This window comes from Haliaeetus leucocephalus, unplaced genomic scaffold (genome assembly GCF_000737465.1).
Source record: "Haliaeetus leucocephalus isolate CR32 unplaced genomic scaffold, Haliaeetus_leucocephalus-4.0 Scaffold773, whole genome shotgun sequence".
NCBI lineage: Eukaryota > Metazoa > Chordata > Aves > Accipitriformes > Accipitridae > Haliaeetus > Haliaeetus leucocephalus.
In genome coordinates, this window is record NW_010973209.1 from 1,000,709 (window position 1) to 1,015,990 (window position 15,282).

A 15,282-nucleotide genomic window follows, 5' to 3' on the forward strand; every position below is an offset into this window, starting at 1 on the left:
TAAAGAACCCATTTGCAAGGACAATTTCCTTTCTGTGTGTGCCCAGGCTGGTTAAGACATAGAGCAATAAAGATAGAGCTGGTCGAAACAGGAGGGAAAAAACATTTCCCTTTGGTTTTTCAACTTTTTCCTCATTTTCCCCCCCCATCAACTTACATCTTTTCCATTTACAACATTCAAAACACGGGAATTTCTCCCCTTTCCCCTCCAACCCCCCCCCCCCCCAAATTTTCTGAAAGCACCAAAGTGTTCCTTGAGCAAAAAAGTGATTTGGAAAATGCAGAAAGACATTCTCCCCGCAAAGCTTGATAGGTTTCATGCACAAAACGCAGCCGTACAAAAAGGCCCCTTTTTTAACAACAACAAAAAAAGCAGAAATTTCAACCAGCTTTATCAGCAAATGGCGGAGCAAAGCATGTGGGACTGGAAGCAAGAGTGGCACACCCAGCCAGCATCAGTAGGAGCTAGTTTGGAGTTAATTTTCCTTCACATACGATTCGGAGATGCCGAGTCGTAGCACAACACTTCTCCAGTGGGGTCTACATAAACTAATCAGTTGGTTTTTTTCTTTTTCCTCACTGTGATAAAACTCTCTGCTGGCATAACAGAAACAAACACACACAATATTGCAATACTGAGACCACCTTAGAGCTTAAGACTATTTAAAAAAAAAAATACTGGCACAAAATTTAATAAAATAAAACTTTAACAAATTTAAAAAAACAAAAAGTCTTGATCCCTCCTAGCAAAAATTCTGTCTTTTGTAGAAAAGACAACAACCGACAGAAAGGCAATGTAACAAGAACGACAAACAGTTCTTGGTTTTTTCCTGTATTGCCCCTCCCCGAAGCAGGAATATTCACCTGCTTTGGTTTTACCGCCCCGCCCCGCCCCCTCCCCCCCCTCAAAGTTTAAAATCCTCAAATCTTCGGGAACACTGTCATTTCCTGAACTGTCAGTTTGTGTGCGAATAACACAAAAACCGAAGGGATCCATTCGATAATATTTTTTCTAAACAACAAGGGATGGGGAAGGGGTTGGGTTTTTTTTAAGTGAGCTACATTTTTCTGGCTTTCTTAAAACTCAGAATTTCACCCCAAAAAAGCCTGTCTTGGAGCTTTCAGGAAAAAAAAAAAGCCCATCCTTCTCTGAACCAAACTTTTTAGGTTTCAGCCAAAAGTTTGCTTCTTCCACCACCCTCTCTCCCAACACCCTCAAAGCATCAAATAGGAGTTGCCCTTTAAAAAAAAAAAAAAACAACGAACAACAAAAAGAACAGCAAAAATAAAAAAGAACCAACAGAAAAAGTCCCATCAACTCGCCAAGATGACACGGGGTGACCCTCCACCCCGGCCAGCCACCTTCACTCATCGGCATCCGGCTTGACGTCCAGCATAGCATGGAGCTCCTCGGGCGTGTAGCCCAGCAGGCTCTGCAGGTCGCAGACAAAACGGTAGACGTAGCGTTTCCCGGCCGTCTTGTGGATGATGTTCTTGTCGTAGTAGTAGCGCAAGCCACGGCTCAGCTTCTCGTAGTTCATCTTGGGTTTGTTTTTCCTCTTGCCCCATCGCCTCGCCACCTGGGAGAGGGGTGAGGAGAGTCAAGGGGGGGATGCACATCGCAGGGAAGGGAAGGAAAAATCAATCTGGCTTGGTCAGGCAGCCATCGGCAAGCAGCAGTGCCGGACAGGAGGGAAGGGAGAGGACTTTCCTCATCTTTAAGATGGACCCAGATGGGTCACAAGCGTTAAAGTTTGGGAAAAGCAACCTCCATGCAATGGCAGAATGTTGCAGACGACTCGGATATATAAGTCAGGGAAGGGAACGAATGTCCCATCTGTTCCCCAAAATCAGTGGGAAGCCCCCCTCTCACCTGAACACATCCTATTTGAAGAGCTTTGGCAATATGCCTCTCTCTGTGGTGTTTCAGCTACTTCACACCAACTCTGGGCACAAATTACAGCTTCCTAGGTATTACTGCAGCCCAATTTTTAACAAGTTTTCAGCTGGGCTCTAATTCATTGTTTTCCCCCACACATACCCAAGACCAGAACAACGTGACTGCCCAAATCTCAGCACTGAAGGGAGGAGGGGAGGGTTATCCACACCAATATTTCAGAGGAATTTGGGCTGTACACTTAATTCCAGGTCACTCTACCTCATCTGGGTCAGAAAGTTTGAATTCCCAGCCATCGCCCGTCCAGCTGATGAAGGACTGACAGGACTTGTCAGTGAGCAGTTCCAGCAGGAATTGCCACAGTTGGATGGGTCCACTGCCTAGAAGGACAAAGGAGACATGATACATTAATACCAGGAAAAGCACAGCCCCTTCTATCCCAGAGGGGAAAAAAAAAAAATCACATGCAAACAGTGCTCACTGAAAAAAATAAAACCTTCTACTACCAAAAAAACCCATCAGTGGCCACAGGGCAAGATCTGGGCTGAGATGACAGCTTAAGAGTTAAATCCTGCAGGTAAGAGAGCTTCCTATTTGCAGCAAAAGCTGAATATTCATGCACTGGAATGTTTCACTTCGAGTTACATAAATAGGATTATTTTTCTGGCATCCAAACAGCAAGGAGTCATTGTCTTGGCACAAGAGCACCACCATTTCCTCCGTGCCAAAAAGCTGCTGGCCATCGCATGAACTCCATCAGACTCCCGCTTCCCAACCTTGACTCTTTGCTCCATTGCTGTTTACCAAGATAAGGGGGGACCCAGGTATGAAAATTATTTGGCCTCTTTCCAGGGCATGTTGCTGCAGGAATGGGCTACGCCGGCTTGCAGAGCTCCGTGCAGGGAAGGAAGGGGCTGGCTGGCTTGGCAGACAGATCTCACCAGCTCAGGACCGGTGGATCTCCCCATCACAGTCTTGTCACGGTCTTAGCAAAGCCATAAGCAAACCTCCCTGCGGCTGCTGATTCCCCTAATCCAGCCGCAGAGGCATGAGGCAGCACGCAGCATCCCATGCCACGAACATTCAGCCTCTCCTTACAACGCCGTGGTCTCCGTCTTTCCCCTGGGTGCTAATTTTGGCCAACAGCAATTTGGCACGGGGTCCTGAGCCCAACACATCTAGCCTGCAGTACCCGGTGCACCCCACTGAGAGCCTGCAGCTTTGCAGTCTGGTTTTGGCTGGATTAATGGTGTACGTGGAGCGATTTCGAAATACTTATCTCTTCTTTGTGCTTGTGTCCCAATCAAAGGTAGAGGAGAAGCCCTCAAGCCAAAACCTCTTTGATGAGCAACTTCCAGATGCAGCCGCACCCAAAATATAGCACTTAGCTCTGGGCAACATGTTTTGGGAGAGATTTTGCCATGTTTTAAACACAGCTTAGAATATATCACTAATAATAAGAATGACAATAATAATAATAATAATAAACAAAGCCAGAGGTTAGAGGAAATGATTTATCACAAAAAGAATTGCACAGGCTGGATTAGGACGGCAGGCTGGGGTAAACCCGCCTGCTGACAGCAATGAGCGGAATCTTCAAGCAGGGAAAAGAAGAGTTATGTACTCAGAAAAAGGGATAGAGAACAGCCTATTTCCAAGAATGACAATGAAGGCTGTCAGAGCTGTGGCTGCAGGATAACCCGCAGAGGGAAGAGAGGGCTGCTCCCCCTTTTCCACAAGATTTACAATGACTCAAAAGCAGACAAGCTGCTGGGGAGGAGGAAATGAGAGAGCTGGCTCCAGGACAGGGGAATCGCTGTGCCCTGTCCAGCCCTCCCCAAATTGTTTCCCTCTTGTTATGCCTAAGCAACTGCTCCAGGGTTTTGCAGGCATCGGCTCCTCTGCCAAGCCCTGGGGGTTATCGCACAGCCATGGGCAGGACAGAGCAGGGAGCTCAGAGCATCTCTCTGCTTGTAAATGGGAAGACGACACTCAGCGGGGAAAGGCTCCAGCCCGTCGTCCTCAGCAGGAGCTTGCCAAGACATTGGCTCTGCAACCGCGCTCTCCGGTAGGGATGGAGTTGGATTATCTGCGCCAAAACAAGGGAGGAAATTCAGATGACGCCTTCGCCTCTCATCCGAAAGGGAAGAGCCAAAACCCTGGCCTGAAATGCCACCGCATCTCAAAGTTTAGACCTATTTATAGCAGCGAGCTTTAAATACAGAGAAAACCTTGGGCAAAAAGGTTATTTCAGCCACCTGAGGTCCTCCACTGGGAATTGCAGGTGAATTCACATGGGGCTGGTTTCTCTTGGCCCATCTGACTTTACATCAATTCCCTTCACACATACAGAGAGCACCCAGCACTCAAGTCAGGCTAACAGAGAAACACTGGTAGGAGACAAGACTGAAGCAAGACCAGGTTCATCACCTCGCATTGATTTCTCTCCTGCCCTACTAAAGAACAAGGATATTTTTTTTATTCCTTCCCCAGAATAAGACGGATGGAAACCCATCACCTAGGCGCCAGGTTCTTGGGTAAGCAAGGAGGGTATTTGCCCTCAAAATACCCCTGAGCCACCCTGGCTCTGCAGGAGGCTTTTAAGGTTCAAATGTCATTAACCCCGAGCCAAGTGGCCAGTGCAGTTCATGCTTGGTGCTCACGGCTCGTCTGCCAGCTGGCATGGAGAGGTGTTGGGAAAACCAGCAATTTCTCACCCTCTCTCCAGCAAGCGAGGTAGGGCTCCTGCCTCTGTGCCAGGTGCCGCTCCGCTGGGTATTTTGGGATTTTGAAGGAAGCAGTGTCATCCTTGGAACAGGGATTCCCAAGGTCTAGTCCAAGCTGCCTGTGGAACACGTGTAAAACCCCAAATTCCTCTGTGTTGGACAAGCAATTATGTCAAGAATGTGTTTACTGCAGGGCTTGCAGGCATGTCTCAGCTCCTATAAACACACACCCTGCCAGAGGGGAAGGCAGCGGAGGCCCTGCAGATGTGCCACTGCCGCTGGGGCACGACTCCGAAATGTCAGCGAGGCAGGCGATGCACGAGGTGGCAGGAACCAAACCCCGGCACATGCCTGAGCCTGCGTGCACAAAAACAGCTCTGAGGAGATGGCAGGGTAGGAAGGCGAAATGATTAGGGAAGGGGTGCTGGAGGTCCATGCATCATCTGGTAGGCTAGAACAGTGGTAATTAGTGCTGGGAGGGCCATCTTCAGAAATGAGCTTCTTTTGCCTGCTCTGCAGACCAGCAAGGAGCAGGGAGTTGTTTTTCCCAATGCCTAAAAGGATTTCAAAGGGACCCTTGGCTCACGCAGAGATGCCACCTCCCCGACGTCGTGTCCCCAAAGCTACCAGGGCAAGCATGAAGCTGCTGGGCTTGTCTCCGCACCCCAAACCTCCGCCCCCGCAGGAACTGGGAGCAGCGCCCATTTTCCATCCCTTCTGCTTCAACCCTTCCACTCATCCCCAGCTGTGGCTGGAAATCCCCACCGCAACGCCCAGTCCAGAATCACTTCATGGTACAAGCACGCACAGCCGCACCGACCGCCCCAAGGCTGGTGTAGCTTGGCGAGTGTATCCCACCACACAACCTGTTGCCTTGATTATCTCCAAAAACAACCCACCAGTGAGTGTTCTCGCAGCCTTTTTTTTGGATGCAGCCCCAAGTGTGGGGTGGAGGGACAGGCGTCACTTTTTATGGCGCAGGTCCTGCTGCGCACATCCAGGATCTTCCCAGAGCAAGCCCAGCCCTGGCCGGGCAACAGGGACAGCCTCTGCTCCACAAAAGACAAGGCAAGGACTCAGAGGATGGTGGGATGTCCCCCCGCCCCGCCGCGACCTCCGGCACCCGTGAAGGCTGCTAAGAATAGTGCCTGCCGGAGGGGCTCGCCTGCCTGCCCGCCGGTGCCACAATGGGGGCCCTGTCTGGCCTCTGTGGCACTGAACGGGGTCCTTCAGCAGGGAGTGTCACACTGCAGGAATTCTCCCACGTCAGGGGGAAAATATGCCTCTTAAGCCGGATAACGGATGGCTGCTACAGTGGGAACCGCTGGCTGAGCGGTGCCTCCTCGGCACCGGTCCTCCGATGGCACCCGTGGCTGTCCTCAGAGCAAAGGGTTTGGTGCTACGCCATCCCTGTGCCATCCTCCCTTGGTCGGGACTGAAGGTCCCCTACCACCTTCCTACCCAGCGGCTCTGAAGCGGTTTGAAACCAAAATATGCACGACAGCCACTTTCGCTGTCGCAGTGATGGTGGTACCACCTGGCTGGGGCAGACGGGCATCCACACCATACCCAGGAAGGCACGGCCCGAAACACGTCATCCCTACTCTCTCTCAAGACAGTTTCACACCCCCACCCCTCTCAACGGCCTCTGTTTTGTTTTCCTTCTTTCAAACAAGAAGAAGAAGAAGAAAAAAAACCCTACTGAAAAAAAAAACGGCGCACCTATGCTTTTCACCCTGTGGTTTGTGGTTCCAACCCAACAGAACAATTGGGCATAGCAACATCTCCAAAACAGTCTTTGCCCCACTCGTGTGCCCGCCCTGCCTGAGCCCCCTTCGATGGTACTGCGGCACCGAAGGTCCCCAATTTCCCCCACTGTGTTGGGGGAAGGCAAAGCTTGTCCCCATCACTCCCTTGTTAGACCAAGCCCAACCACCTCCTCCCCAGCTCTTGCCCAGACTGGTGCAGGCAGTCACACCACTGCAAAGTGCCAGCTTTGCATGGGTGGGAGGGCAGCGGTGGAGCTCAGATGGAAGCATCTCCAAAGAGCAGGGGTGAAGAAAGCAGGGAAGGACCCAGAAAGCACCTTCCTTGGGGAGCCACATGATTTTGGCCATGCTTATAGACAGGAGAGCAGCCAGGTAGGCCACTCTGGGCCAGTTCTGCTTTCCCAATGCATCTCCTCTATTTCGAGGAAGAACATGCTGGGAGGACTGGTCTCACTCCAGAGGCATCTGGCAAAGCACAAGGGGTTTCATGAGCTTCACCTCTCCCCCTGAAGGTGGTCCTGCAGGCCAAGAGCTGCTGTGCAACGCTCCAGCTCGTTGCTCGAAGGAGAGACGAAGCCACAGTTGCTGCTTTGCCATCACCTCCGGGCTGCCGAGAAGCCGCTGCCAGCGGCTGCAGCAGCTCTGGTGAGAGCTGAGCTGCCGTCACGGTTGGGCAGCGTTGCATGGGGCTGATTTCACTGTCATTTGCACATGTCTGGCAGGTGGAGCAGGAGCCACTGAACCAGCCCTGAGCCCCACCCTTGAGCTGCCCACCTTGCGGAGGCGAAAAGGGCTGCTGAGCCCATGCAGGCTCCGCACTGGAAGCAGAAAACGGGGCAGGAGCTGCTGGCTGGTCACACTTGAAGTCACCCTGTAAGAGCAGGTAAAGGGTATGACCCAGAACGAGCAAGCTAACAACATCCCCTGCATTGCACAGGGGACAGAGGTGCTGTTGTGCCTCTTCTGATCGCTGGGGCAGCTGACTTCATCTCCAAATTCCCCTAAACCAAGACACAAGTGGCTACGGATGCCCATACAGGCACACTTCTCCAGAAGTGCAGGCAAGCAGGCAGGAAGGATGCTGAAGTTTCTAGGAAAACTACTGCACAGACTCTGCATGTCAAGGACAGCCGGATCACTGGACCATGGTGGGAGAGGGGCAGGGAAGGCAGCTGCTGGGCGGATTTTTGGATGCCGATGCCCACAACACATCCAGGGAGCTCGCTGGTGGAAGCTTCAGGCCAGCAGCATAAGCAACAAGAGGAGAAGAGGAGGAGAAGCAGTATACAAGCTCTCTTGAAAGAGACCCACTTTCTTTGGCACCAACTTGACTTTCTTGCAAAACAGCACCTGCGTGCTTTCACTTCTGTGTCACAGATAAGCATCGCTCAGAAACAGAGGCTCGTCAAAGGCTTCAGGCTCTGCACTGCAGACAATTTGGACAGGGTACATGGGTTTAGCAGGCAAATTTGGGCCTTATCAGCATGGTACTGCGAATACTGATAGCAAGGATCAGGGTTGGATCTGGCCTGGGCAAAACTGTTTGGTAGACAGAAGCGGTCCTGGGTGCTCAGGCAAGATAGCATCTGTGAGAGATGGCTATTCCCTGCACTACTTTCTGCCTTCTTTAAGGGCAGCATGATAATGAAGATAGCATCAATCTGTCGCTAAGGGAGACACTTGGGTCACATTGTGATATTAGCTGGATTGTCTGTAAAGGCATCAGCAACTTCCTAACTAGGTCCATAAGAAAGGACAGCATCGCAAATGCAAAACCAGCCTTGCAGATGAGGGTTCAAGGTTTGGTGTGCACTTACTTCAGCTTTCTCATCCCTCTTTCCTCCCTTCTCCTCTCAAACACGAGGGGAATCACTCTGCTCTGTCTGTTCAGCTATGTGGAGCAGCAGCTCGGCACATCACAGCTCTGGTGTTGTGGCAATGCAGACAACACCGCGAGATGGAAAGCCCCGGCCTGCACAGACAATGCTGAGGTCCTATGTGCCACAAAGCAAACAAACAGCACTCCTTGGCTATAAACCCACGCAGGTGCTTTGGGGCGCTCAAGAAAAGCCGAAAACAATTCAGCCCCGAGTGGGTATCGCCAACCACAGGGGCAGGGAGAGGGTCTGAACGTCCACTGGACCTGCATCATCACGAGGGCAGCAGCACAAGTAGGTCAGCAAAGTGGAAAAATAAATATAGGGCAGAAAGGCCAAAGACCAACGCGGTCAGACGCACACCACCTGCCCTTTGCATGGGCTGCACACTTCTCTGCTACAGATTTTCTGCATTTATTCACGTGGCATCAGGTCTCATGAAGGATGCGGGTGGCCATGGTACCCATCGGAGGCAGCAGCCTGCAGGATCCAGCTATGGCAAAGCCACAGGCAGGGCTGCAGGTGGCACGGAGGCAAAGCTGAGCTCAATTTAGCCCAGCTGGGCTCAGGTACGGGGTGTGGGGGGGGGGGATCTATACCCATGTGCCAGCACGCACCTAGCACAAGCCGCCCGCCCACACCAAACACTGCATTGCTGCATGAACAAGGGAGCTTAAACTGAGCTCAGCTAAGCCAATGTGAGCTTTAGCCCATCTGTCTGCAGAGAAGACGCATCCTGACACACCGCTTGCCTAAATTTAATAGATGTACTCTGTCTCCGTTTCCTAGATCATGGCAAAAAAAATAAAACCTGGGTTAATGTAACACTCAAGCTGGCCAAGTTCTGAGAGAGCTGGCCCCAAAACCAGAGGTGTCCAGAGCTGGCCCTCCCTGCACCTATGGAAAGTGAAGTTCACCAACTCCTGAGCAATTACATTTCTCCTTCAAAAAAGATAAGAAAATTGCATCAACCTCTATCTGAGCAACCATGGCAACTTGTTAAATTAGGTCAAGATGTGGGGGCAGATAACGCAGCTTTGAAAAGCTGCTTGCGAGCTGGGTGAAGAACACATCAAACGCAAATGGAGCTTCCGCCAAAATGCACCTTCTCACCAAAGCATGCGCCTCCTAGGGCAGATACCATCAGAGATCTGCCGTGGCTGCGATAAAGCACTGTGCCACCTCCCTGCGCCACCAGCAAAACAGGCCCTTGGTGACAAAACCTGAACAATATTGTCAAGTTCTTAAAGTCAACCCAGAGAGCCCTGGAGATGAAGGACACCATCTCCCAGGCTTCACCCTTCCAGTCCTAAAACATACACACCACAGCATGTCTGTTGGGTGCTCCGCTGGCTGGGGACTGGTGTTGGACATGTGCTCGAGGCATGGTCTCAGCAAGAAAAGGAAAGCAGGGGTCCTGGCTGCTTTGGGACCTTGGGCTGGTAATCCCCTGCTCTGCTCGTTTGGAGGCTCCACCTCCTCACCAGAGCTGCAAACAGAGCCCAAACTTTAAGTTCCTCTGCTCTAGCTTGTAGACAGCACTTCCTCCCCTGAGTAAAATAATTGTAATGTAAAGCAAAGCAAAAAAAGAAGGACCTAGAGGTCCAGCACTTCTCAGTGGCCAGCCTAGACTTCTTTTTTTTTTTGCAGAAATACACTAGTACAAAACAGTTTTGAGAGTGCCCAGTTGTCCTAGTTTGTAATGCAACATGTTCTCACATGCTCTCGCTGTGACCTGCTTTCACAGCAACCTGGCTTGGCTTTGCACCCGTGCTGGGCTCCCTTTGCACATAAAATGTAAGGTGCTGACAGATCAGTAGGCTTTAAAAAGGGACAGAGGACATCTCTGGAGTCACATGCCTGCAAAGGTCATCTGTCCAAAGATTGTTCCCAACGGTAAATGCAGGCTGTGGCGGTTTGAGGACTGAATTACTGCTTAGCAGCCTTCGGAGCAAGCAAGCAGTGCTCCAGCCCAAGGATTTCCAAGTGACTGCTGATTCTGGAAACCTCTGATTTTCCTCTCCTCATTTAAAGTTTCTCAAGCGAAGCAAGGCAAAAAAAAAAATTAATCAGACACTCCCACTTATTGATCACACCAAAATGCCTGGGCCAAGGGATTATCTTCCCAGCTCAAAATGGGGTTTGAAATGAGGCAAAGGAAAATGTTATGCAGCGCAAAGCATTTGGAAATGTGCTCTGGCATTGCATTAACCGAAGTCTCCCCTTCCTGGCGGCATGAGTCCAAGGACACTCTTTGGGGTGCTAATACTCCTTGGCAAAACACAGGGTCCAGCCGCCGACTTTGTCTCCTCGCTTGCAGAGGGAGCTGGGAACACCACCTCTCTACGGGGGCAGCTCTTTTCCATAAGCTACAGCAAATGTGGAGGGAAACATCCAGCTTGGAAAATAAAGCTCCTAGTTTTGCCAGTGCCTCCGTGCCTCAGTTTCCAGCTGTTAAAAGGCAACCAACACTCCTGCCCAGGCACTGGGTACCCAAAACACTTCCACGGGCCATAGTGAAAGGCATTATCAGGAGAAAATAGGAATAAAAACTGCAAGTTGTGCTCACTGGTCTCTTTTAGGAACATCAACTTCCGTGGCACTGTGGAGGACAATGGCATGGCCCCTCCTACCACTCATGCCTCTCCCCACCACATCCCCCAACCAAAAACCATTCAGGAATAGCAGAGCACACTTTTATTTTGCATTGACTTGATCGAAACAGGCTCATTCAGCAGGCAGGGCTGAGCTTTCTTTCTAACTAAAGCTATAGCAACAAACCACTTCCTTTTTTACACATAGCTCCTAAAATTATCTCTCCACCTCTTCTCCCCTCTGCATCTCTCCCCCCTTACAAAAAACTAGATATCAGCCCTAAGATGAACTGTGCGTGGGAGGAGATTTCAGGCACCTCAGGATCTGCTCTGAATCTTTTGGTGATCTTTATCTGCAAAAACTATTTCCACTGCTTGGCTCCTCCGGGCCACAGCTGCTACCAGCTGGGGCAGGAGAGATCAGTATGTACAAGGGAAAGGGGAACTGGCAGGAGGCTGCCTTGCGAATTTTACTTATAGTACAGGCAAAAGACATGGCACAGAAGGACTGGAAAGGATTATCTCAATTTCAGCTGGAAGCCCCATCCCACCAGGTTTCTCTAAGATGCCAGATTGCTGGAGGGCTGACATATAAAAAGCCGGAGGTTCCGTGGCCTATCACCTTCTCATCTCTCCCAGTGCAGGGAATGGAAAACGTTTGGGTCTGCTTTGGCACCATCCCATCCCTGCCTCGCACCAAGGTAAAGAGCAAACCCAAGTGCTTCTTCCATGCCAAAAGGGGAGAAGATCATTTGACATCACACACAGCAATGCCAGAAATGCAGCTGCTCCTACCCAAGGTGGGAAACCACAAGTAAGTGGCCAGCATGTTGCATAAAAGTGTCACGGGGGGAAAGAGGCACTCTCTACTACCTTGTGTTCTCAGCAATATAAACCAGACACCAGTCCCTACCAAAGGCAACCAAGAGGCATCCAGGCGTAAATGAAAACACAAGGTATCAAATGCCCTGCACTCAGCCAGGTCCTGCATCCTCCATGAGGTCCGGAACACCCACGCTTGAAGGACATGCAGCCTTGGGGGGCTGCGTGCTCTCAGGTGTGCCCGCATGCACGTGGCTGACCCCAAAACCCCTCACTCCCAGACCGCTGAACCAGCAACACAGACGTTACATGACCCAGAGACCCTGGAGGCTCTGCCTTCCACCGATGGAGAGGCTCTGCCCAAGACACTCAGCAGAGAGGTGGTTTCCCGAGGAGCGTGACCCTACCTGTGTAGCCAGCAAGGGCAGCAGCAGGAATGACAGGCTTGTCCTTGTTCATATCAGCCCGATCTCGAACATAGTCCTTGAAGGTGCCCTTGGGCTTGTGGTTGGGCAGGGCGGCGGGGTAGTCCTCCGAGTCAAAGCTGTCATAGGAGGGGACACGCTGCAGGCTCTGGAAGGAGGACTGGCTGCTCCAGGACTGCGTCAGGCGGTCGCAGCTATCGTAGCTCTCTATGCTCTCGAAGGAGTCCTGGCCTCCAAGTTTACCTGGTGAGAAGGAAGGGCATGTGAGATGTGCCTGGCCAGCACAGGGATGCTTCTAGCTTGCCACAGCCAGGAGAAGTTATGTTTCGCCTCCTTGCTACATAGGGAGAAAGCAACCAGGCAAATGTTGCTGTCCCACCATGCCTCATCTCCAAACAAACTCCAAAGTACAGCCTGAAACTGGGATACTTGTATTATCTTTGTAATTCAGAGCAGGGCTATCTGAGCCCTGGAGAAGTTCAGGCAGCAAAGCAAGGCAGAGTCAGGGAAAAAACCCAGAGTCTTGACTCTCGACCAAAGACTGATGCCTGGGGCGAACTGGAAATTGTCCTCTGTTTCAAAAAAGCAACAGCAGAGAAATAATCCACTTTAGACAGATATTCAAGGCTCAGTTCAGGTGCCAGGACCTCTTGCTCTTGCTGCTGAAAGATACGGGTCTCCAATAAGTCCCATATTATATCTGCCAGCCCTATATAAATGCTGCTCAGGCATATTCAAGGGTACTGGACACCCAGGTTCTGTACTTTTGATGTTTCCTGCAAAACTATACAGCAGCCTTTTATTGCCATATGTTACAACTAGCTTCCACCCCCAAATCCCCAAACAGCAGCAGATTTGATGGAGGAGGAGAGCAAAAGGCTGAGAGCTCAAACAGCTATTTTTCCAGTTCTGGTAAGGTGAGTACAGCTGGGTTGTATCAAGGCTACTCTCTGGGGTATTTTTAGTAAAGACCAGAACACGAGAGGCCAGATCCTCAGCAGTGCTATGCTGATTTACACCCACTAGAGACAGCGTAAGTATACCCTCTGTACTTAAAACAGAGAGCTAAAAAAGGATCCAAAGAACAAACTGAAATTGCTCTCTCTGATCTCCCATACGCTGCCAATTGCTCAACATCTTTACTGACAAACTAAGAGCGTAACAGGATCATTCAAGTTCACTAATTTCCCAAACTGGGCTAAAAACAGCTGCTGGGATTGTGCAAGAACTCCTGGAGAAATTTCCACTGGCAGAGCTACCCGCAGCTTGGGCCCAGATAGTAAATCACAGGGGAACAGGAACATGGAAGGACGCTGGCACACTCCCCCAGATATTTGTTGTGTTGTAGTTTGAAGAGCGCTTGCTGTGAAAAGACTCGACTACCATGGGCTCTGCCCTGATTGCTGGCCCAGAATCATTTGAAGTTTGGATCCACTGGCTTGATTCTGCTGGTAATATCCATGCTTCAAACTAATTTTATTTTTTTCTTTTAGTTTTTTTGAGAGTTTCACAGAATACACTTCAATCACCTCCTGAACCCTGCAAGGGGAAAATTAACACCACTTTATGCATGTTCATTAATTGGCATAACCACTTCCCTGAGAAGTCCTGCAGCACAAGCTCATTTAGAAAAGGAATTCAAAATCTGACAGATGAACAGCCATGGTGTCGGAGACGTGACTTGGGTCATTTCATTCAAAATTCACCTAAATTTGACCTAAACATGAGCCCTTAGAAAAATCATGCCTTGCACCTACTCAGGAGAAACTTGTTAAGGGTTTGGCAGCTACACTTTCCAACTAGATGCCCTCACTGATAAGGCAAAGTGAAACAACTCCCATGGGACCACAAAATTAACTCCTAAAGCCCACACAAAGAAAGGCAAAAGGCAACTGTCTGGAAAACCTTCATCCTGAATTTCCCACTGATGAAGCGCTTGACTTCACGACAGACTAACGTTTTAATACAGTGGAAGGTAAAGACATATGTAAATATAAATAAACTGGCCTCTGCTTTATATTAAGCCTTCTTTATACCACTCTGGGAGGATTAATGCCATGCAAAGGCCCTTCTACATGGCTGAAATGTAGAGTTAGTGTAAGCACGGCCACAGCCTGTTGCATTTCTTCAATTGCAATCAGTATTTTAAAGTGTTTGCTAACACCAGGGGCCCTTGGTCCCCAATGCTGAGTTAAGGGCTCTTTCTTCCCTCCCCTAGAGCCTTTTTAGGCTTGCCAGTGAGAACAGGCTCAAGGTACAATTGCAAAGGCATGCCTGAGTCATTGCATTTCAATGAGAATTATTATGAAATCACCTATGTTAAAGAAAAGGTCAAGAAAAGGGAAAGACGCTAACGAGAGAGAGCCAGAAAAACAACCCCAGAAAGAGGAGCTTACCTAAAATTGTAACACCACTGCCCTTTTGGCTCACCATATTGTCCAAGCCACCTCTCTCATACTAACGCTCAGCCAGCAGCAGAAGCAGAGGTAATAATACAAATAATAACTTTCCTGTCATTAGCTCTCCGAGCTTGGAAAAAGAATGAGGAACTTAAAATAAGCTCCACTCAGCAATGTGTATATGATGCAGACCTGCAAAGGGGCTCCGGCTTTCACGGTGAACCAGCACATCTTCAGTTCTCGTTGCTGGATGAATGGGTTTAAATGTTCAACATCAAACCTGGCTCACAGCAACACGTTACTATAATGAATTTTAGGCATGGGGACACCTGGATTCTATTCAGGGTGCAATTGCAGGCAGGTCAGATCTCTTCCCCATGCCTCAGGTTCCCTACCTGGAATCAGGAGATAATGATACCCCTTTGTCAGTTACTTTCAGCTCTATGGATTAAACTTTTGCTTTGAATATATATACTGTGAGCCAGATCCTCAGCCTTGCATTAAGCGATGTAATTACAAAGTAGTTGGGCATCTGGGCCCCATGTGTTCAGAATTTAATAATATTAATTGAAAAGGTATTTGGGCTTAGATCCTCAAAAGTGTTTAGGTATTAAAATCCCATCATCTCAAACCGGAATCATGTAGCTCTAACTCTTTGGAGATGTAGGGTTGTAGCACAAGGATTCAGGGGGTCCTTCAGCTCTGTCACTGACTCAACCCATGACATCTGCATCTCCTAACAAAGCACAGGCGTTGGGTTCATCAGAACAGACT

General features: G+C 49.8%; 1 protein-coding gene across 2 annotated transcripts in view; it reads right to left on the minus strand.

Annotated features, from left to right (window-relative positions):
* Positions 1 to 935: 935 nt before the first annotated feature.
* Positions 936 to 15,282, minus strand: part of ETS1 (v-ets avian erythroblastosis virus E26 oncogene homolog 1) — a 73,509-nt gene continuing 59,162 nt past the window's right edge. For both annotated transcript variants that reach the window (XM_010581377.1, XM_010581378.1), the window contains 3 exons: positions 12,092 to 12,352; positions 2,158 to 2,276; positions 936 to 1,579 (listed from right to left, as the gene is read on the minus strand). In XM_010581377.1, the coding sequence (XP_010579679.1) occupies positions 1,364 to 1,579; positions 2,158 to 2,276; positions 12,092 to 12,352 (596 nt within the window). In that variant the 3' untranslated portion in view covers positions 936 to 1,363. The remainder of the gene's footprint in view (positions 1,580 to 2,157; positions 2,277 to 12,091; positions 12,353 to 15,282) is intronic.